This window comes from Alternaria triticimaculans (assembly GCF_023758025.1).
Source record: "Alternaria triticimaculans strain BMP 0046 chromosome Unknown scaffold_2, whole genome shotgun sequence".
In the NCBI taxonomy this organism is placed as follows: Eukaryota; Fungi; Ascomycota; class Dothideomycetes; order Pleosporales; family Pleosporaceae; genus Alternaria; species Alternaria triticimaculans.
In genome coordinates this window covers 2887607-2910245 of record NW_026055959.1, presented here as the reverse complement: position 1 = coordinate 2910245, position 22639 = coordinate 2887607, and the positions used below count along the sequence as shown (strand labels likewise).

The following is a 22639-nucleotide window of genomic DNA, read 5'->3' as shown; positions in this document are numbered from 1 at the left end:
TTTCCAGAAAGAGCAAGTGCGACTAGCGCGAAATTGCTAGGCTATCGGTGAAGGTGTACGTGAAGACACACACTAACGAATTTACAGTTCTGCACATGTAGAGCTGACATCATGTTGATGGTGCTAACTTCTGCTATGCGACCTCATCAGCTCATCGAGTCGCGCAGCCTCTAGTCAGACTCAGAACTAGACGCAGACTCAGAGTCCTCCTCAAGCCCACCAACATCTCCCCACCGACTAATGACCTCACTCTTAGCCAGCTTCAAAATCGCCTCGTAGTACTTGATCTGCTTCATCAACATCTTCTCTCCATCCCACTGCCGCTTCACCACTTTCTCCTCATCCCTAGCACTGTGGTTCTCAAGCACCTTCTGCTCTTCCTTAATACGCACCAGCTCCACACGACACAAGTTATACGTCTTCTTCCATAGCTCTTCATTCTCGTGCTCCCACAGATCGCCGATGCCGATATAGATGGCCTTGATCCTTTTGTACTCTTTTTCAAGGTCTTCGGATGCCGCCTCTGCGGTGCGCAGTTCGTTCTGTTGTTCTTTGGCGAAGACTTCGTGGGCTGCGTCGCGCTGTGCTGAGAGCTCGGAGAGGATTTGCTCGCCATGCTTGACGAATTTGCGGAGGTCGGGCATGGGGGCTTTGGCTTGGAGGCGGGTTATTGTTGCGAGGGTCTGCTTTATGATTAGATGAGTGCAAGCTTGGATCTTGTTGTACTTACGATACGTAGTTCTTCTTGTAAATGGCTGCAGTTGAGACAGTCCTCCTGCACTGTGCTCTTTGCTGCTTCAACCTTCTGGCGCCTACCTGAGTTTGCGGCAGTGCTTGGCTTCGATCGGGCATGGCTGGACGCAGGCTCTCGGGCGTGTGAAGTAGAGTGGGCTGGCGTTGACGATTGGAGGCGGATGACTTGGGCTACCCGCTCGCTCAAGAGATCATCTTCCGCTTCCTCCCCATCTAGCTCAATGCCAGAGAGCTCAGCCATGTTGCGAAGGCATGCCATCTGCTGGTCCCATGCGGCACACTCTCCGTCATACACCTCCTCGGCCTTCTCGATTCGGGCTTTTAGAGTCGCTCGGATATCTGCTTTCTTTGTCTTGACCGCCTTGAACGAGTCGGCGATGAGCATCATTTCCTTTACATCTTCCTCGACAAGCGCGTTATGAGCTGGAGTGACGACCTGGTTCGTAGGCAGGCGAACGTGTAAGGCTATTCTTTTGCCCAGAATGACCTCTTCTGCCTTGATGTTTTCGTACCATTCGTTCATTGACTCGTTTTCGACGTTGAAGGATTGGTGTGCGTCTTTCATCGCGTCGTTTTTCTTGGTGCAGCTGTCGCTCTTAGCTTTCTCACAATCAGCGATGCCGTCTTTGGTGGTCTTTGCTAGCAGTGATCTGTCTTCTGTGGTAGACGTTCCGGCCGACTCTGGACTCTCCTAATATTTCAATGTCAGTCTCGCATTCGTGCAAAGTTGCGAGCAAACATACAGCAACTACCTCCATCTCCTCGGTCTGATTCAACACATCGTCGTGACCGTGATGCGCCTGCTGCGTGTCGTTCGAAGTTGGATGATCGGGTGAGCAATACAGTTCATCCGCGTTGCTGGATGGTTCACTCTCGCTGGAGGAATGATGCTCTTCGGGTACGCTTGGGCGATGGTGATTAGGACGCCGTAGTCTTTCTAGCAGCGCAAGGGTAGGGACTGTATACGGCTGATTCCCCCCAAGCTCGTCTTGTGCTCGATCGTCGTTATCACCAGAAATCTGCGCAGGCTCTACCGGTTCTTGGCTCTCGTTGTTGGAATGACGGTACACTTCTGCGCCCAAAATACCTTCACCTGGACGATAATATCGGGCATCGCCGTCGTAGAACCAGCCATCCAGGTCCCAGGGACTGTGGTCATCGCTGTCGTTATCGTAATCGCATGCCTCGAAATCACCGGCTGCTTCTCTGAGCCAGTCGTCTGTGGTATAGTTGTGTTGCGGCATCTTGCCAGCACTAACAGCGAAGACGCCGTGAGTACTTGTTGTGTGCGTGCACAATGTCGTGTTGTCGTGCTAGGTCGTAGCGTTCGGTACGGAGATCGCAGTGCCAGAAGAAGCTCCTGGGCCGCGCGGCACCCGTTATCTTCAGATACGGATTCATCGATGAAAGTGAAGATGAGAACCAGCAGCCTCATCACTCCCGGCATAGCCAGTGCGCACCCTCTAAGCCTTTATCCGTGCTCTTTCGCAAACTGGCTTCCGTGCCGATGCATGTTCGTTTGAGTAAGTCATCGTGAATCTGGCTCGTGTAGAGCACATCCTCAACTCGATGTAGGCGGTATGCCGGCTTTTGCGCAGTTGCTCAGCGTCGCAGGCATCTATGCCGTTCTCTCGGGAGAACCTTGAGCTGCAGCAATGCGTCCTGCGGAAGCGTAACGTTAAATGAGCGAGTAGAGCATAGAAAGAAAAGAAGCAACTAAAATGCGACTTTGGTGAGGAAGTAGACGCGAGAAGAAACTAAACCAGGCATACTGCACTCCCAGGTTCGAGGTGAGAGACCCTCAGTTGCTCATTGACATGGAAAAGCGGTGAGATACTAACATCTCGAGCTTCGAAAACAACATAAGAAAGAAGAGAACAGACGGTAAATAGTTAAAACCAAGTCAGCAAAACCCCTACCAATGTCAGCTCTTACCTCTCGTCCCCACTCACGTTGAACCCAACGCCCATACTATCACTGCCAGTCACCGCCCCCAGATCTGAACCGTTTCAAAATCGTTAGATGGAGTTGCAATAGAATACTTGTACATGCAATCGAAAATGCTCTAAACCAGCACCTACGCGTCTACCTCAAACCGAAAATTGACCATCTGAATCATACATAATCCGGTCCTTCGCCAAAACCAAATCTTCATATCCACATAGTTATCAACGTCATGTGTCGATTGAACACAGAACGCTGAGACCACTACGCTATCCTCTTGCCTTCGTACTCCATCTATACCCTAAGGAGCTTGGCAGCGTAATCCACAATCAAGCTCTCACTGGGGAAGCTCATCTCCTCGAGCTTCTGAGCATATGGTGTGGGCACCTCAGCACCAGTGACACGGGCAGGGGGCGCCTCCAAGTAGTCGAAGGCGTACTCGCAGGTAAGCGCCATAATCTCAGACGCGACACCGAAGGATGGGAAGCCAGACTCTACGCAGAGCATGTGGCCGGTCTTCTTGACGGACTTGACAATGGCCTCGACGTCGAGGGGCTTGATGGAGCGCAGGTTGATGACTTCGGCTTCGACGCCGTACTTGGACTTGAGTTGTTCGGCGGCGACGAGGGATTGGCCGACGCAGCGGGAGAGGGTGACGATGGTGAGGTCCTTGCCGGGGCGCTCGATCTTGGCCTTTCCGAACTAGAAGGGGGTGTTAGTTTGGGGGTGTGGTGGGGAGATTGGTGGGGTGTCTTACGGGAATGACGAAGTCGTCTCTCTGGGCCTCCTCGCTCATAGGGAAGGAAAGACCGTAGAGAAGCCTGAGGGTGTTAGTACACAGTCTCCCGTCTTGCAACTGTTGTGACCTACTCGTTCTCGAGAACCACGACCGGGTTGGGGTCGCGGATAGCAGCCTTCAACAGACCCTTGGCATCCTCGGCGCTGTATGGCGAAACAACCTTCAATCCAGGAATGCTTCCGTACCACGCAGTGTAATCTTGGGAATGCTGAGCAGCGACACCGGACGCGAAACCGTTGGGACCACGGAAGGTGATGTTGCAGGGCTGGATACCACCGGACATGTAGTGGGTCTTTGCGGCGGAGTTGATAATCTGGTCAATGGCCTGCATGGCGAAGTTGAAGGTCATGAACTCGCACTGTCGTCGCTGTCAGATTTGCTTTTTGGGTCATGATGGCTGAGGAACTTACAATGGGGTGGAGACCAGCGAGCGCAGCACCGACGGTCAGACCGGCGAAACCTGACTCTGTGATGGGAGAGTCGATTACCCTCTTCTCACCGAAGCGGTCGAGCAGGCCCTTTGTGACCTTGTAGCTGTGGCTCAGTCAGCACCATCCATTGATATTCCGTTGTGCATAGCCTGCGATATATTCTCTGCCCAATTGGACCCTCCTCTTCCTTATCGCAGACATGCCATCTTCTATGTTCATGGTGGGACGTACGCTCCGTTGTATTGCGCGACTTCCTCTCCGAGCACGAAAACCTTGTCGTTGCGCTCCATCTCCTCGGCCATGGCCTCGTTGAGCGCCTCTCGCACCGTCATCTCCTTCTGGCCCGACGCATATCCTCTCCTCGCAATTGACGGTGTAATGGCTGCGGCGCGGAAAGCTGGTCGGAAGGCGGGCGCTGGCCGCGACGCCGAGACGAGGCGGGAGGAGGGTCGGAGGAGCCTTGAAGCAGCCATTGTGGGGTGTGTGTGAGGGTGAAGGTGTGGTGAGGAAGTGCCGTGGGCGAGTGATGGCCGCTGAGGCTTGTGGTGGTTGCTGGGGCTTGCTGGACAATTTCTTGATGCGAAGATCCGAGTCGTTGGGGCCGGCGCTAGGCAAAGCTCTCGAGCAGGGACCACACTATAGCGAGAACACCCGACGTGCGTCTGGATGGTCCCTGGATGGTCCGCCTCAACAACGTCGCTTTCACCAGACAATCCACTCTTCCATATTGCATCTACTGGATCGTGATTCAATGTCGCTTGCAAATTGTACGATGATGATCAAAACATTCAGATGAGGATTACTTCTTCTATTCTCTATAGCACCACATTTCGCGTTACCATGACCGTCCCTAGACCATGCCCTACTTCCAAATATTACAGTATATATGCGCGTCTCCAATGCGCGTGATGCAAATGCCAGGAGATGATGCTCCTATATCGAAGGAATAATTCGCGGACTCACAAGGTCCTAGATGCGAAGAGAAGTCTAATGCAAAGGGCGAGAACTGGAAACTTATGCGTCGGCGGGTTTCCTTCCGACCATAAGGTACATGGGTGTGAAGAGCTTCTCCCTGCCACCAGCAACAAGGCAGTCGGCTGCGAGGGCAAGACTGTCGGCAGTCTTCTGGGTACCCTTGGGGGCGAGACCGATCACCTCAAGACCACCGACGAACTTGTGGATGAGGCCACGTCCGACCTTGGTCATGCGAAGAATGGTGGGGATGTCGCCAATAGTGCTGATGTACTTCAGCTGGCCAGAGAGCGGCCAGTACCACGGGTAAGGGTCGTCCCTGTCTGCCAGATCCTCGTTGTGCTCCATCACGAAGCCAGCCTTCTTCATAGCATCGAGCGCAACCTCAATCTTCTCCATGTTGGAGATACCGTCACCAATCTCGATTCCAAGACGGATCTCGCGGTGGTGGGGGTTGTCGTTGTCGTACTTGTCGGTCATGAGCCACTCGTATACACCAAAGACACCGCCGGGCTTGAGAACGCGGAAGATCTCGCTGTAGATGCCCTCGAGCGATGGTGCGTGGACAGTGGCCTCGATGGCGTAGACGGCATCGAAAGAGTTGTCGGGGAAAGACATTTGCTAGGACGAGTTAGTGAGGGATACCCAGGGTGTGTGAGTATATCGTACCATGAAGTCACCCTTGGTGAACTTGAGCTTGTCTGATAGACCCTCCTTCTCGGCGTAGGCAGTGGCACGCTCGATCTGGTAGTCGTTGTTGTTCAATCCAACGACGTTGACACCAGCGAACTTGACAATCTCACGGGCGGGTCCACCGACACCGCAGCCAACATCCAAGACGCGCATGTTGTCCTGGAGGTTCATCTTGTGGGCAAGGTAGTGCTCGTGGCGGGCAATGGCCTTGTAGAAAGACTCGCCATAGGCGTAGCGGGCGAAGTGGAAAGACTGTCCCCAGCCATACTCGTACAGGTCGGTTGCGAGGTTGTAGTAGTGTCTTGTGAGGGTAGCGTATTCATCTCGTCGTTCCTGGGTCTATTAGTAAACACGGTATGCAACAATGCCACATATGCGTACCTTGCGGGTCTCCTCGGTCTCGTCGCCAGCGGCCTTGTTGTCCCAATGCTTGAAGTACTCGTCGACAGCGGCTTGCTGGGCAGCCTTGTCCTTCTGCAACATGGCAGTCATGCCACCGCGAGCCTTTGCAGACTTGCCGTGCATGGCCTTGTTGAACTCGGCATCGCGAGAATGGTCTTCCTTTTCGAGCGCAATGGGAGACATGATGGGTATTAAGAGTGATATGGGGTTATGCGGGGAGTGAAGTGAATGAAACGGATAGTAGAATAAACAATTCGAAGAGGACAGGACCCTGAAACTTTATAAAGACGACCCCGGAGAGGAAAGAGCGGTATGGGTAGGAGATTGGGACTTGAATTTCTTAGGGGGTAACTGGCGTCGCCCAATCACGACCGACTCTGTACGCGGCCCTGGTCAACAGCGCTAGCGGTCGGTCGTCGCCACCCGAGCGCGTGAAAGCCAAGACCGTAAGAGGCGTATAGCGTAGTGCCTAGATTTCTACCGTCACTCCCATACCATCTGTCGCAACAACCACCGCGCCCCACTACGCGTACTCGACGTCCCCAGATTCGCTCGGCGAAGTCGCGAGATTACATTCAAAACTCAGCCACTGTCGCACACCCTACACAGCAGGCCTCACCATGCCGCCGCAAATCAAGAGCGACCTGAACCGTACGTCATGTCTTTTTCCACTGCGCGTAGCCTATACTAACTTTTGTAGGATCGGGTTGGGAAACTACCGACTTTCCGTCCGTCTGCGAAAAATGCCTGCCGGATAGCACCTATGTGCAGATGCTGAAGGAGGACTACGGCGCAGAGTGCAAGATCTGCACGCGACCCTTCACCATCTTCCGTTGGAAGGCCGACCGCACCGCGCGACAAAAGCGAACCAACATCTGCCTCACATGCGCCCGCCTCAAGAACTGCTGCCAGCACTGTATGCTCGATTTGTCATTCGGTCTGCCCATCGTAGTCCGTGATGCTGCGCTGAAGATGGTGGCGCCCGGCCCCCAGAGCGACATCAACCGACAGTACTATGCGCAAGAGCACGAGAGAGAGATCGAAGAGGGACGTGGAGCGATGGAGGCATACGAGAAGACGGATGAGAAGGCGCGCGACCTGCTCAAGCGTTTGGCGCAGAGCGAGCCCTACTACAAGAAGCAGCGACGGATAGAGGCTGAGGAGGGCGAGAGTGGGCAAAAGGCGTTACCCGCGCCTGGCGGAGGTGCCGCAGGAGGCGAGAGCAGTCACGTTCCAGGACCGATCAGAACTCGAGATTCACGAGGTACACCTGCGCGAGGGGGCATGAGGCCTGGAAGAGGAGGTCGCATGGGCGGCGCATCCGCGGAGCCAAACCCGCAAGACTGGATGCCACCTTCGGACCCCAACGTCGCATCACTTTTCGTCACGGGTGTGGAAGACGACCTTCCCGAGCACGAGCTCCGCAAACACTTTTCACAATACGGTCAACTTCGGTCACTGGTCTGCTCACATCGAGCGCATTGCGCATACGTCAACTTCGTCAAGCGGGAAGACGCCGAGACAGCAGCGGGTACACTAAAGGGCAAGGTGGTTATTAAGGGCTGCCCTATGCGCGTTACTTGGGGCAAGCCGAAGCAGCTGGACAGCTTGGATCAGAACGTCAGGATGCAGTACGCGAAGGAGGGCAGACAAGTAGCGGGGTCATCACGACGGGCAGCCGCTTCTCAAGCTGCCATCGAGGCTGCACCACAGAACAGCCTGGACAGCATGGTTGTTGCACCTCCACCAGGCGCAGACGACGACGTCCAGTACGCCAGCTTGGCCGGAAACTAGGTCTTTATTTCTTGCATTGGGTCGGCGTTTTGGACTGTATGGGTATCATGATTCATTCGGTGTGCATAAAAGCCTAGGAGGAACAGCATTTTGTGCCTCCCAATGTACTCTTTCCCTTGCCCTTTTTGATATCCTCGTTGTCGCCTCGTTCGGTATGCTCGTGTATCCGTAGTTCTGCCTGCGTTAGCCGTACAGCCCTCATGAAATTATGCAAGAAGCATACTGTAGCTCTCGCCCTCTGGGTCCGCTGCTTGCCCTTGAACCACGTTTTCCCGTAGAAACTTGGCCACTTCCTCGGCATGTACTAATGACGATTGCAACTCTTCGCTTCCGATTCGCAGGTTGCGGTTCGCCTCGAACTTGTTTCGGGCTTCGGTGCGGGCAGCGAAGAGGGTGTTCATGTCGCCTGTGCTGCGTGAGCGCGGGATGTAGGTCAATGTCGCGTTTCGTACCTTGGAAGGCGATGCGCGCGGATCGCAGCAGGTTCCGGTATGCAACTAGCGCCATCTTGTGTAGAGTCGGGGCGGTGTGTATGTAGTGAATCGAAGCGTGTGAAGAACGACCAGTTCCGCTCGGAACTTCCGCGAGGAAAGTTGCCACACGTGACATCGTTCCCGCCAGGGTCCCCCCGGCTGGCGATCCGACACCCGCTGACGTCGCGCAGCTGAAAGTGGTCCACACACGAGCAACGCTTCGGTGGCCTCAACGGTAGAAATCTAGCTCCCACACCGGGCTGCGATCTACCAGAGCCAACATGGTGTCCTTCTGGCCTTGGAAGGTACGTCGAATCTAACTACGCGCTAACACGCTTGCTGACTGTGACAGGGTAGCGAAGACGCTGCCTCGTTCGAGAGGACGCTCAACACTCTGACTGGCAAGATCAACAGAGCCGCCGCGCGCAATGACAAACAGAAGCAGCTCTCGCGACGCGCGCGCGTCATGTGGACGCTGTATACCGGCTTCGCGTATATTTTGGTCGCGGTCGTGCTCACTTTCGTGACGGGCTGGCAGAATTGGGGTCCCATTGAGGGAAGTGTGGTGGCTGGCGGGCCTGTCTTGTATGTCCATCGTCATCGCAGCAGGGAATATATCTAACCCCCCAGGATCTACGGCCTCCGCTACGCGCTCATGAGCTACTTCGACTACCGCATCCGGAACACTGAAGCCTACCTCAAGAAGCTGAACAAGGAACGCGACGCTACCATTGAGCGCCTCAAGGAAGCCACCAAGTACAACTCGACCCAACAATTGCTCGAGAAATATGGCGCCTCGCCCAAACAACCCGAGCAGCCACAACAAGGCGACTCCTCCGATCGCAGAAAGTCGCAAGGCCCTCAGAAGCCAGCGCCGCCGCCAGGTCCCCGCACCGGCATGCCTCCTCCCCCAACGGCCAACATCCAGCGACCCCAGCCCCAGCAACTCCCGCATACCCCTCAGAAACCCCCCTCGAATGTCTCGTCCCCTCAAGGCCCATCCCCGCCGCAGCAACTACCCCCACCCGAAGCCACAGGCGCTGAATTCGCACCAAACGCATTCAACACCGGTGCCGTCGACCTGACCAAGCAATACACCGCCGACTCCCCCGCCGCCTTCACACAAACCCACTGGTACGACCGCATCCTCGACGCTCTCCTCGGCGAAGACGAAACACAGGCTAAGAACCGCTTCGTCTTGATCTGTTCTGAGTGCCGACTTGTGAACGGGCAGGCGCCGCCCGGTGCACGCACGCTTGAAGATGTTGGGAGGTGGAGATGCGGTGGGTGCAGTGCGTGGAATGGGAAGGAGAAACCGCGGGAAGATGATGTCACGAGGCTTGTTAGGGATTGGGAGGCGGAAAGGAAGGCGAAGGATAGGCTGAGTGGAGATAGGGGTGTGAAGGAGATGGAGCAGGTGGAGGTGGAAGATGAGGGTGTGGTTGTTGAGGCTGAGGCTGACAGCAGTGGAGAGGATACACCCCCACCCAGTCGGAACACGAGGAGTAAATCCAAGGGTAGGGGGAAGAAATAGGGAGGATATGGTGGGCATGGCGTCTAGGTGTGCCGGGATGGCACAAAAGGGCGTGGATGGTGGGGGTTATGTACAATAACTATTGATACGGCTTACAGGATAACAGTAAGCCTTCCTAGAAGACATGGGAAGACCTGAAGATCTCGAATCATCTCAAACTCTTCTCTAAATTGTAGCACGTGCACTGATGGCCTTGTATAAATACCTCTATTTGCTCCCTCTTTCCTCGTTTCTTATCACTCACCCTTCCTCTGGGTTTTACCAAAACTCTATGGATGTCATCTCATGGTGTGCGCTTCCTCCCGCGCCTCTCCATTATTTTCCAAAAGTGAATGCACTATACGACATGGTGTGCGTTCCCTCCGCTTCTTCCTCTGGGTCTCTAAAAAAAAAACACCACTATACCAAGCTATGGTGTGCACTTCCTGCGCCTATTTATTCTTCTATCCAAAATCTACCTCACTGCAATATGTGTGCTGCGTTCTGTCCTGTGCTCCTTCATCATCTTTACCAAAAACAAGTCTGGATAGAACCATGGTGTGCGCTCCTTCTGCGCCTCTTCATCATCTTCTCCAAAACAAACGGGGTTCACCCAAAGGGTGTGCACTTCCCTTGCGTCTTCTCAAAACATTGCCATCTGCTCAAAAACTCCATGCAAGCGTTCGAATGTCCTGGCGACTGTTTCGTCTTTTCGAAAAAGTAAGACAGGTCTAGCAAATGTCTCCGTTTCTGGAACCACCAAAAACATATCACTATGGACGCCATGGCAGTGGGAAGAGTCGAAAAATAGTGATCGGGAATCAGGATAGCCGGTCGAGGAAAATGCATCATGAATACCACATGGCCGATCGCTGTTCTCCAAATACAAAGGAAGAGAAGACATGTGGTGCACGAAACTATCAGGTGTTCCTGGAATGACTGAGAAGCAGTCAAAAATCATCTACGACTATGCCATGAGCTGTGCCTGTCTGTCCTAAAGAACCAGGCCCTTCAGAGTATGCTGTGAGAAAAGATCTTTTCAACGATATATGTGCCAGTATAGCGGATATATAAACCTAACTGCGTCCTCTGCCTTCTTGTCTTCTACACTCCACACCTTTCTGTGTTTTACCAAAAATGGATCGTGAACGCGCCGATGGTGTGCGCTCCTCCTTCTCCTTCCTGAATTCGACCAAAACATCATGGATAAATATCTGATGGTGTGCGCTCCTGGCCTCTCTTCCTGATTTTTACCAAAACATTATGCACAACATCAAATGGTGTGCGCTCCTCCTTCCGTGGACTTCTAAAAAAAAGCATCAAGACAAGCGATGCGCGTGTGTGTCGCTCCGGAAACAAAAGATCATGGCAACAGCTTCATGTGCTTGTCCTTTCCTTCTTCGCCTTCCAAAAACACCGATAAAGCAGTCGATGAGAGAACTTCTGCTTCCACAAACATTCAGGCACGATTTGGGATCTTTTTGCCTCATTCCTGGTTCTAAAACAAAGGAACAATTCAGAAATCACTCGCGATATCCCCGATGGGCGGTGCTTGGCGCATGGGTGGTGTATAAAAACCTCTTCTTCGCTGGCTCTTCCTGTCTTCTTTATCCCACACACCTCTGGTGCTTTTTACCAAAATGCGTTTCTTATTTGCCTATGGTGTCCGCCTGCCTCCTTCCTTCTCAAAATCCCCACCCAAAAACACCATGTGTGGCAGTGGTCCACCAAATCTGCTACCTTATTCGCTATGAGTGGTGCATGGTGAATACTTGGAGTATAAAGATCTCGTCTTTGCTGGGCCTTCCTGTCTTGATTATTCTATACTTCCGGTTTCTTTTTTCCAAAATGAGCGTCCCATCTGCGCATGGTTTTCGTCTGCCTCCTTCTTCTCAAAATATACCGCCTGCAAAGCCATGTGTGGTTGTGGTACACCAAAACCGCAGCCTGTTTTCCCATGAGCGGTGCTTGGTGGATACTTGGAGCATAAAAGCTTCTTCTTCGCCAGGCCTTCCTGTCTTCATTATCACACACACCTCTGGTGTTTTTCCAAAACATTGCGGCATTTGACCTCATGGTGTTCTCATGCCTCCTCGGTCTCAAAAACCCGCACCTACGAGAACATTTGTGGTTGTGGTTCGCCAAAACGCATATAAACGTCAATGATGTTGTCCTGCCTGCTGGCCTCCAAAATTCTGTTTGATTGTGTTCTATGGCTGCCTGGACGGTTGGAAACACTGTAAATCGGAGATGCACGCGGCTATGTTCACAAAACCAAAAGATATCTGCGTCATGCTCCGGCGTTGCGAGATCTAAGAAAGCAAGACTGATACCTGCGCTAGTGGATGAGAGCGTATAAAATAGTGCTCTGCTGCTGGAGTTCTTGCTCCATCTCCTCAAACATTCGTTCTTCTGTTCCAAAAAAATGGAAGGGGTTCCTCATGTCTGCCTCTGCGCTTCTTTCTTTCTGTGCCAGAAGCCTGGAGGATATATGCACGAGTGCGCTCCTCCACTCTAAAAGTACCGCATGAGAACCCATGGTCTCCGTCTCCTGCCAGCCCCGAAGGTCGCCAAAACAAAACAGGCTCCAGAAAATGATTGAGCAGTCGACTTCTCAAAGACGAGAAGGGGAATGTGATGAATCCTGCGCTTCCTCTCTTCTCTCACAAAATAAATCCAAACATTGCACATTGTATCCCGGCTTTTTGAGCTGGGGATTGCGTATATAAATATCTCCTGGGCTGGGGTCTCCTACCTTTTTTATACCTTCAACTTCTTGTCTTATACATCAAAAACATTCATCAAGTCTCTATGTCTGTGGCTCTGCGGTTCTTCTGCTGCGTTACCAATAAGCCCAAGTAAAGAATTGTTATGAGAAAGCTCTCCGTCTCTTCCATCACCCTACCAAAAAGCGACTAGATCTCCTAAATGATCTGCCTTCTGCGCCTGCTTTCACTTTATCCAAATGTGGCACAAACATCAGCCATGAGCTCGTCCCTCCGCCTCTGCCTTCGCATCACCGAAAATCTGATAATACTGGTATATGAAAGACGAGAGGGGCGCTTCTAAAAGAGAAATATCAGCATTTGATGTTGTCCGGTCTGCCCTGGTCTCTGCGAAAGTCGCATTCCAAAGTTGCATGGAAGCAAGATAGACTTACTACTGTTCATTGCACTGGCGCGGTGTTCCGACTGTGGTGTTGCGTATAAAAGCTCCTCCACGCCAGTGCCTTCCACCTTCCACATACCAAATACCCTAAAAACTACTCATCAAAAAGACAACTGATGTTGGCCATGTGCGGCGCCCTCTCTCCTCTTTGTTCCAAAATCTTCAAACTCATCATTCCTGCTGCCATGGCTGCGCTCTCTTAAAAACGACGCACTCTGGACACATGCTGTTCTTCGAAAGATGTGGAGCAATACTTGGAATATCTCCCGGATAAAGTTCTTGTCTGAAAACGCTACGATGTCTCTCGATGTCTGCGTGGCTTCTGAAAAAAACAATTACGGACCTCCCGGATGGTGTGGAGCAGCATGTTGTGTATAAATACTTCTCTTTGCCAGGCTCTCGCTCTCTCTTCTTTGCAACATCCCACTGGCTTTCTTTAGATTTTCGAAAAATCGAGATGTCCATGTCATGGCTCGCTGTTTTCCGTTCTTTTTCAATACTTCCAAAACGACACTTGTACAGTACTATGGCCTCGGTGCCTTCCCCAAATTGACTACCGACATTTGTATGTTCGCTGCGGTCTGCAAGCCCGTCTGAACTGCTTAAAATAGCCAGCGAAGATGGCATGAGAAGAGTAATGTCACTAGAATCGGAATTATCACAGCAATACGTCGCGTCACCTCGAAAAGTTGCACGCTCCGGCGTATGAGACGATAAACTGACAAGGTCGGTTCTTATGACTCTGTGGACTTGACAAGAAGTATACATGTTTCACGAACCTTGTTCCTCCTTTCCTCGAATGGTAATTCGGCAAAATGCTGTATCCTTCAAAACAGTAACTGGTTTGACCCATGGGCGAGACTTTCGTTCCTTGCTCGCCAAATGTCGTTACGATTGGTTTATGGCACATTAAAAACGGTATATCGACGATGCATGTGCGTGCTTCTGGCTTGTCTTTTCCATGAAACAGATACAGCCTGGCACGATGCCACCTCAAACATGCACCATCGCGGTGAATGAACAAGCCGCCTGTGTTGTCTTTCTCGTTTTCTCTTATGACTGTCACGTGCGACTGGGGCTGGGCCAATGTATAAATACCTCCTTCCGGCTGCCGACTCCCTATTTCTTCATTACACATGTTTTTCCCTGCTTTACCAAAAATCAAAACCTGGAGAGTCATGGTTCCGCCTTCTCTGGCTCTGGCAGCTTTCTCAAAATCACCACGGGTACGATGCATGGACTTGCTGCGCTATCAAAGACTTCCACTATTGCTGTCATGATCAAATTGACACGAACAATAGTCATGCCGCTTCGCTGCGAGGTGCCGGCAGACGGTGTATAAAGTCTTCTACTCGGACTGCACCTCACTTCTTCAGTCACACACACTTCTTTCCATGATTCTCTAAAACCTGCAGCACGTCCCCCTATGGTCGGAGAATCTGTCGTCCTTCCAAAAATACTCAAATAAGTACCGAGATGTTCCATGGCTGTGTCCTTGTTCTGGGCAGGATATGAAAGCGGACAGTACCTCTTCCATGCTGTCTAGGCTTAGAAGCTTCAAAACCACGCCGTATGACCTGACTATCCCTCAAAGCCGTTGTTTCGACGCGAGCTGGGGAGGAAATGAGATCGCAATCGTCGATTCTAAACTACCAGACTATCCGCACATGTTGGAGTTTCGACGCATCCGGCTTTAGGCAAACACTTCGTCTAAGATGGACGCTACTCAAAAGCATCATGCAATTCGAGTATGAAACGTTGTATCCTGATGGTCACGGCTTTCATGACGCTGCGGGAAAGCGGGGCTGTTAGCGTCGAAGCACTATGTATATAAACCCCGCGGTGAGGCTGACCTTCTTCTTCATCACATTTCTACCTATATCTCATCAAAACACACTACCAACAACCCGATGCTGTCTAATCTCTGTGGGAGCTCCGAAATACCAAATTACCAGTCGGTCCCTACATGTTTCGAGCATCTCCGCGCGACTTAAAGATACAAGCTTTGCATTCGTCATGCATTCCACCGATACTAAAACTGCATACAGGACTACAATACAGCAGACCGACGAGAGGACTTCACTCCCCTGAACCCCAAAAAGTTTATCCGAAACCGAGTATGGGCCCATCGGCTTTGCCGCTTCTGCTATAAGAGATCTGCTTCTTCCTCCTCTTCTAAAGCATTAGCAACACGCAAACCCTCAAACTCGTTCGAAGAGTTTGGATGTGTTGGAAGCTTTCGAAATTGTGCATTTCCCAAAAGGAAGAAACAGACGGGCATGTTCTGGAAAATAAAAGTCATCACGGGCAATATCAAATGGACTGATCTTCTCTGGAGCAGCAAGATTGATGGAAGCGAAGCTATGTCGAAAGTCTACCCCAACTTCTACATGAACGAGCTCCTGGTTTTGCTGTCTCTATTGGATATGCATAAAAAATTAGCAATCAACATCACGCTCATTAATGCGGTGGATCGGCTATCACGAAGTCGCTGTGCACATGCTTATGCAAATCCCTTCGACACGTTCGAACAAATGGGAACTTTACGCACGAGCCCTGAACGAGGTAGCGTCGGTATTGAAGATGTATAAAAGCTACTGGTTCTGCTCTTCTTCCTCAACCATTCAATCCGCTCATTTCCAAAATCAAAAGTCATTCAGATCAATCTCCATGTCTGGCTTCTGCGAGAGCGAGCACCAAACCCTGATCGAAGATCTCACATGTCTTCGTCTCCCACTCTTCTTCCACTCACCTCCTCGCCATAAATGACGACAAAACAGCGAGGTACGATATTATGCTGTCTGAGTCTCGCCGAGGCCACACAGAAAACGCGAAAGAACCATACGATGTCCAACGTTCCCCAAGATTCACTTACATGACTTTGTTCTCGGGTCTCCTCGGCTAGACCGAAAACCACAACATGACCGCCTCATGTCCTCCTGGGCTTCCAGTCCGCAGTCTATCTATCGGAACTGAGCAATGTCATCTCCATGTTGCTCGACTTCAAAAGAATGACAGAAGCGTAGTATGCTGCTTCTCTCGTAGATCTTCTAGATTTCTAGCTCAACAAAGACTTCATACGTCCTTAGCATGAGCGTGCTGCTCTTCTTCCGACTCAAACACGCAACGGCAACAGTCCTGAATAAACCACAACTACATCCATGATCACTGTCCAGTCTTCAATGCGATATGATTTCCACCAGCCTTGATAAAAACTTAAAACCGGCGTCTTTATGGTGATGTCTTCGTCAGAGTCATCGTTTCGGGCATGACGTATTACTCAAGTACCACCGACCGCCAAGATGTCACTAGTCCCGAGGGTATAAAATGCAGTGGAAGCTGCGAGCGTTCTCTCTCCTCAAAGTATACTTCATCTTACCAAAACTGCCGGAGCTAAGGTCTATGTCGTCCGGTCCAAAAACGTTCGCTTCTACAAAGCGATGTCTGCTCCTGCGATCACCCCCCAAAAAAGACCCACATGTTTGCGGACTGTGTTCGAAAGCTTTGGACAGCTAGACGCATGGTCTGTTCCGGCTGAATGCCAATCTTGCATGCCAGAAAGCAGGCTTTGGCTCGAGACGTAGAAGTAGTGGAACTTGCGAGCTTTTTCTCCACTAGAATCCTACTCCAATTGATCAAAATAGGCATCCTAACCTCTCATGTCGTTCGGTTCAAAAAGCACGACTGCAGAGGACATGTCTGGTCGTCTCTTCTACTGGAAAGCACAATGCTACTCATCGATGTGTCTGAAAGAGGAAACGGACAAGGAAATGTCTCTTTCCAAACAGTTCTCCTCTTTTCTATTTCATACAACAGCGTCAAAACGAGGTTATAAACCGCGGTAGAACCTGCGAGCTTCTTCTCCCCTAACGCCTCCTCTTTTTTACGAAAATTAGGACGACTATGGCGCCATGTCGTTCGATTCAAAGCGTAAGCACAGGCGTCCATGGCTGCTCCTTCGTTCAACTTCCAAAACAATAGCTGCCTTCATGTATAGGCCGCATGCATCCAAAATTGGCGTCTTATTCGGTCATGTGCTTTTCGGACAGTCTTCTTCTCCTACATACGGAGGCAAAGTGTCAGACTAGGGATATAGAACGACGTGCAAGCTGCGAGCTTCCTCTCTTCTCAAACATTCCTCCAATATACCAAAATGGATTCGTATTAGGCGCATGTCGTTCGACCCAAAAGTTGCAACAGACGACGCTATGCTTGCTCCTCCCCTCGACTTCTAAAACAACAACGGTTCCCCTACATGTCGGAGGTGCCCAAAGACCATCAAAGAAATCGCTCATGTACGTTTCAGGTGGTTCTTCTCACTCTTACACCAAAAGCACGCTTTCGCAGTCAAAAGCTGGAGTCACGAGTTTGATGGCTCGGTTTGCTGGAGCGCATCTACGTCATCAAACCTCCAGTCGCCATACCCTATGGTCCTGAGACGATGCAAAATCGTGTCAAGCGATGCTGTGAGAGAGATCGGAGAAAGAGAGGAATTAAAAGAGAATCAGAGGATAATCATGTTGGAAAGACGGAGTTCCTGGAAACATCAAACAAGTATCTTCAACCACGCATGAGAGAGCAGTGCTCGCGCTGCATAAACAAACCGAAACAAAAGAGATGCTCCTGGCGAAGCATTGGGACGTGTATGAATACTACTCTTGGGTCGGCCTCTTTCTTCTTTACAACACCTCCAATGCTGGATTCTGAAAGAGAAGATGGCAATTCTCATGAGTTTGTCCGTCTTTCTGGGTGTTTTCCAAAGTTTCACGACAAGTAGATAATGGGGTGCGCTGCTCACGCTGTCTAAATTTAAAGATGTGACCGTTATGTTCTCGGCGCAGAGCAAGGACGTGTATAAATACCGCTCTCGGGTCTGCCTTTCTCTTCTACACAACAACTCCACCTCTGGAGTCCAAAAATGTCATATAGACATGGCATGAGTTTGTCCGTCTTTCCGGGGTTATCTGCAAAACTATAGCTCCGACAGCCCATGGAGTGCGCTGTACCCGCTGTTGAAACTCTACGACAAATCGGCGATGTTCTAGGCGCAGGACTGGGCCGTGTACAAATACTCCTCGGATTTCTGTCTTTCTCGACTCTACAACACTTCCGATTCCGGAGTCCAAAAACAAGGAAGCGTAAGACCCATGGCTGCGGCACTGCTCTCCTTTCCCTGTTTATTATCCAAAACTATGGATCAACAACTTCATGGAGTGCGCTGCTCGCGTTCGCTAAAATCAACGGAGGGTCATATATGCTCTTAGCGCAGGACTGGGTCTCTTATAAATACCCCTTCGGATTCTTGTTCAATTCTTCTTTCCAACACCTCCAATCTTGGAGTCCAGAAACGGGCATCGGAAAAACGTATGACTTCGGCTCTGCTCTTGCTGCCTGTGTTGCACCAAAAGCCAGCATGTACACGATCATGGAGTGCGCTGCCCGTGCGAGAGAGGGCTCATCTTGATTCAACTTCTTGATACTATGGTGATGATCATCATCACCGAACCTGTGGTGCTCCAACCTCATATCTTCAAAGCTTCCCTACTATCGTACACATGCAATCCAACCTCCCACCCTCCTCCACCTCATCTCACCCCTCACTTCGTCTTCGGCTTAACCTGAAAAAAACTACTCATCTTCTTCATCCCACTTGTATCCACCTTCTTCAGCGCCTTAACCCCCCTCCCCTCACTCTTCTTCTTCCTCTCTTCATCTTCCTTCTTCCGCTTCTTCTCTTCCCTTTCCGCAATCTTCTCTTCGTCTTCTTCAATCGCCCGTTTACGACTGATGTTGTCTGATATGCTGCGTAGGGACAGCGCTTCAGATTTGAGGGTCGCGATGGCGGAGAGATGGGTGTCGAGGGGTGTGAAGCGTGGGGCTAGGAGGGCGAGTAAGGGGGTACGGAGGGAGGGGGGAACGTAGGAGGAGAGGAGGTAGGTTAGGGATGTGCGGAGGCGGAGGAGGTGGGGGATTTCGGTGGGGGTTGTGAGGGTGGGTTTTGAGGGGGCGTCGTCGGGGGGTGTTATTGTTGTTGTGACGTTCGTTTGCGAGTCAACTTTTGTGCTGTTCTCCTTCTCTGCGTCTCCGTCGGGCGTTGTTGTGGTGGTTAGTGTGCTTTCCTCGCGCTTTATGCTCATGATGGGTATCTCCAGGGCTGTCTTGATGAATCTCTCCTCCATTGACGGTGGAAGCCCCTTTTTCACCATGCGCTCGGCCTTTGTGACAAGGACCTCGAGGAGCTTGGGTTGGGAGAGGCGGTACATGGACTCTTCGCCTGCGTCGACTGTGTCGCATATCTTCCGCATCTTGGTTTCTATCATAGCCTTGAGGGTGGGGCATTGTGATAACAACGCTTTCCAGTGTGGCGACGAGGATGAGAGTGTGTCGAGGTAGTCATCGAAGGCGAGGAAGTGTTGTTTCGTCTCTTTTGCTGACTTCGGTGTGAGGGCGGGAAGGATGAGGAAGAGGACGTCAATGGGTGTTGCGATGAAGAGGTCGGCGGATTTGGTGATGTAGCCGCTGCCTATCCGTGAGGCGTCTGCTTCCTCTGTGGTGTCATCCTCGCTCTTCTCTCCTGTTATCAACCAACTCTTGAAGTCTTTCTTCGGCGCAGCGATGCGCGTGAACTCGTAGAAGCCTTTCTGCGGGCAGAAGTAGTATCTTGAGTGTGTATCATTTGCGGGGTTGTCGAGGCTGACTATGCGCGCGTCTTTGGACGTATCTTTCGGTAATACGAACAACTTTGGGGGGTTCGATGTGCTTGCGGGCAGCGGTTTGGCTGTGGTGGTGGGTTCAGGCGTGGATTCTTTGGGCGTGGCCTTTGCGGGTTTCGAACGTGTGCGCGCCATTGTGAGGTGTCTGCTGGTCCAATTGGGCATATACAGTCTTGTAGGTGGTGTATCGAAATCGTGGTGGAATCGGGGTTCAGGCGCGTCGCGTGGGCGCAACCTTACACGCGCAATCCCTGTCACGTCACGGTTTCGGATTAGATTAGTCTGGGGTGAACCACAGTCCAGTGTCAAACATGACTGTGGTGTACTTTGGTTGTTGAGTTGAGATTTTTCTGAATTCCCATGGTTGAGAAACACTGAAGCCAAGGCTTACTCGGACACGTGATCCAGTGTCAACAAACGCTACGGGGCCGGGCTATGCGCTTGTGAGTCCTGCCTGACGATCGACTGTTTCCCATCTTGCTTTTCCCGCTTTCCAGTATTGGCGTTGCTATGGGCCACTGCGAGATAGCGCATCCGATATTGCACCATCACAACAATGATCGTGCGGGAGAGCCCCAAGTCAAAAGGTAAGTCGCCCATGGGAGTGTGCCGGGCATGCGCTGACTCTAGTGACAGTCAAGAACAACCAGCCCAACTGGCCCCCGCAGTCGCCCGTCGAAGCCCTTCTCAGCTCGCCATCCGGCCGTAAGAGGTACGAGAGCCGCCGCCAGCGCGACTCAGCATCGCCATCCCCCTCGAAACGCCGTCCAATGTCGCGCGGAGGTGTGCCAGCCGGCAGCGATGGAGAGGAGGACGAGGAGACGCTCCAGCTGCAACTCCAGGCCATCGAGGCCAAGCTGAAGCTGAAGGCGCTGCAGAAGAAGAAGAACGAGTCCCAGGATCTGGATCGCAATGGAGCGTCATCACGAGCGAGCATGGCCACCAGCATGCGCAGAATCGACCTGCCGCGGCCCGAGACCAGGCAAGAGACGGATGTCGAGGTACCGCGATCACCAGTCCGGATGCGACAGGCGCCAACCGAGCCGAAGAGTCCTGCGCGCGTCATGTTGGGTATAGACAAGGGACTCACAGCCCGCGATGTTAGTCTCAAGCGGCCGGGAAGTGCTGTCAGCGGGCGCATGTCGCGGCTGGGCTCCTCAAAGGATGTCGAGCCGCCCAAGATCAAGTCCTTCAGCGAGCGCATCGCAGAGAGCAGGAACAAGGAGAAGGAGCGTGAAGAGAAGGAGGACAAGGCCGAGCAGAGACGGAGTAGGGGGTTTGGGCTGCAGAACATCGAAGCGCTAAAAGACCGGCCGTCGCTATCACGAACCAGCTCTTCTCAGAGTACCGACACCAAGACCTCGCGCGACATGCCTCCGCCGGCCCTGAGGAATCACAGCCGAACGCAAAGTTTACAGAACCGCACATTTGGGGGTCCACCCACTCCAAGACCAGGCTCCACATTGTCCTTCGGGCCTGAGAGTTCCCGCCCAACCTCGTCCTCTTCCAAGGCCACGTCTAGCAGCTTTGGCTCAACACCGACCGCTACAAAATACGCCGAGATCTCGTCGCGCGACGAAAGCGCCGATGCTCCTAGTTTCGAATCGTTCTCTGGTCTCCACCTCAAGTCAAGAGAAATGCAACACAACGTCGTCACCCGCACCCTGGAAGGCAAGACAGTCCTTACTATACCACAAATCTTGAAGACCGTCAAGGCGCCAGAATACGATCCGCCAGATTGGGAGAACGACTATGTTGTTCTTGGGGTTATCTGCTCCAAGTCGACGCCACAAAACTCCAAGAATGCTGCGAAGGACCAGACCAAGGGCAACCAGGACAAGAACTTGGACCAGAACGGCAAGTTCATGGTTATTCGCCTCACGGACCTCAAATGGGAGCTCGATCTCTTCCTGTTCGATACTGGCTTCTCGCAGTTCTGGAAACTCCCTCTCGGCACGCTTGTCGCTATTCTCAACCCAGATATCATGCCGCCACGGAATCGTGATACCGGCAAGTTCTCATTGAAGTTGTCAAGCTCAGACGACACCATCCTTGAACTTGGCACAGCGCGAGATCTAGATTTCTGCCATGCACAACGGAAAGACGGCAAGGAGTGTGGTCAGTGGATCGATGGTCGCAAAACTGAGTTCTGCGAGTTCCACATTCAACTTCAGGTTGACAAGGCTAAGAAGGGCCGCATGCAAGTCAACACCATGACCGGATTTGGTGGAGGACCAGGCGGCGGCATGTTTGGTCGACGCGGTGGCCCTAAAGGTGATGAACTCAAGAGGGAAGGCAAGTATCACGACCGCGAACTCCACGAGACCGTCTACATCGCACCCCGTCCCGGCGGCGCAGCCAAGCTCATCGACCGCGACCACCAAAACTGGGAAGGCGGAGCAGGCCGAGAAGACCGCTTCCGCAAGCAACTCGCCGAAAAGGAGAAGGAGAGAGAGCTAGCAAAGAAGCTCGGCACGATGGGAGATGGCAGTACCGGCGGTGACTACATGAAGCTGAAGGGCGCTGGAACACAGAACCTTCCTGCAAGAGGCTACACATCGTCGCAAGGTTCCTCAGGCGCAAAGCCCGACAAGCCAGCCGACGTGGACTTTACCAGTCTACTCAACCGTACGTCAGCCGATGTTTCTTTGGCGCCTGTTAAACGTAAACGAACAGCATCGGCGAAATCATCCAACTCGAGCGACCCCGTCGGCTGGGGCTTCAAGTACGGCCGTATCCCATCACCGAAGAAGGACACTTCATTCCCTTCTGCATTCCGCGGTACCCGCGAAGCCAGTCCAGCAAAGAAGAAGGCGCGTCTCTTGCTAGCCGGAAAAGGCATCCGCGAACCAGGCCGCGAGAGTCTGGGCGGTCTCGACGCTGGCCTTATTGCTGCCATGGACGACGACGACGATGATTTGGAAGTTGTTTAATTCTTTTTGGAAAACACTAGGGGAGGCATACACAAAAACACATGAGGGGGA

The 22639-nt window shown here is 52.1% G+C and overlaps 8 protein-coding genes across 8 annotated transcripts; 3 read left to right on the top strand and 5 right to left on the bottom strand.

Moving 5' to 3' along the window:
• Positions 1-170: 170 nt before the first annotated feature.
• Positions 171-1997, bottom strand: J4E78_002643 (uncharacterized protein; the record flags this gene model as incomplete). Its single annotated transcript, XM_049363289.1, has 3 exons — positions 171-683; positions 731-1444; positions 1506-1997. The coding sequence occupies 3 exons, from the start codon at positions 1995-1997 to the stop codon at positions 171-173; spliced, it is 1719 nt and encodes a 572-aa protein (XP_049225881.1).
• A 994-nt stretch (positions 1998-2991) lies between these two features.
• PDB1 (pyruvate dehydrogenase E1, beta subunit) lies at positions 2992-4400 on the bottom strand (the record flags this gene model as incomplete). The annotated part of the gene is made up of 5 exons (XM_049363288.1): positions 2992-3399; positions 3455-3518; positions 3568-3854; positions 3907-4030; positions 4159-4400. The coding sequence occupies 5 exons, from the start codon at positions 4398-4400 to the stop codon at positions 2992-2994; spliced, it is 1125 nt and encodes a 374-aa protein (XP_049225880.1).
• Positions 4401-4941: 541 nt separating this feature from the next.
• Positions 4942-6177, bottom strand: ERG6_1 (Delta(24)-sterol C-methyltransferase; the record flags this gene model as incomplete). Its single annotated transcript, XM_049363287.1, has 3 exons — positions 4942-5520; positions 5569-5925; positions 5974-6177. The coding sequence occupies 3 exons, from the start codon at positions 6175-6177 to the stop codon at positions 4942-4944; spliced, it is 1140 nt and encodes a 379-aa protein (XP_049225879.1).
• Positions 6178-6614: 437 nt separating this feature from the next.
• Positions 6615-7788, top strand: SLT11 (Pre-mRNA-splicing factor slt11; the record flags this gene model as incomplete). Its single annotated transcript, XM_049363286.1, has 2 exons — positions 6615-6645; positions 6695-7788. 2 exons carry the CDS (start codon positions 6615-6617, stop codon positions 7786-7788), a joined length of 1125 nt encoding a protein of 374 aa, XP_049225878.1.
• Positions 7789-7861: 73 nt separating this feature from the next.
• MZM1 (Mitochondrial zinc maintenance protein 1, mitochondrial) lies at positions 7862-8295 on the bottom strand (the record flags this gene model as incomplete). The annotated part of the gene is made up of 3 exons (XM_049363285.1): positions 7862-7962; positions 8012-8194; positions 8241-8295. The coding sequence occupies 3 exons, from the start codon at positions 8293-8295 to the stop codon at positions 7862-7864; spliced, it is 339 nt and encodes a 112-aa protein (XP_049225877.1).
• A 247-nt stretch (positions 8296-8542) lies between these two features.
• On the top strand, positions 8543-9795 carry J4E78_002638 (uncharacterized protein; the record flags this gene model as incomplete). Its single annotated transcript, XM_049363284.1, has 3 exons — positions 8543-8566; positions 8614-8846; positions 8892-9795. The coding sequence occupies 3 exons, from the start codon at positions 8543-8545 to the stop codon at positions 9793-9795; spliced, it is 1161 nt and encodes a 386-aa protein (XP_049225876.1).
• Positions 9796-18539: 8744 nt separating this feature from the next.
• On the bottom strand, positions 18540-19790 carry J4E78_002637 (uncharacterized protein; the record flags this gene model as incomplete). Its single annotated transcript, XM_049363283.1, has 1 exon — positions 18540-19790. The coding sequence occupies one exon, from the start codon at positions 19788-19790 to the stop codon at positions 18540-18542; it is 1251 nt and encodes a 416-aa protein (XP_049225875.1).
• A 421-nt stretch (positions 19791-20211) lies between these two features.
• J4E78_002636 (uncharacterized protein) lies at positions 20212-22588 on the top strand (the record flags this gene model as incomplete). The annotated part of the gene is made up of 2 exons (XM_049363282.1): positions 20212-20242; positions 20292-22588. The coding sequence occupies 2 exons, from the start codon at positions 20212-20214 to the stop codon at positions 22586-22588; spliced, it is 2328 nt and encodes a 775-aa protein (XP_049225874.1).
• Between the last annotated feature and the right edge of the window lie 51 nt (positions 22589-22639).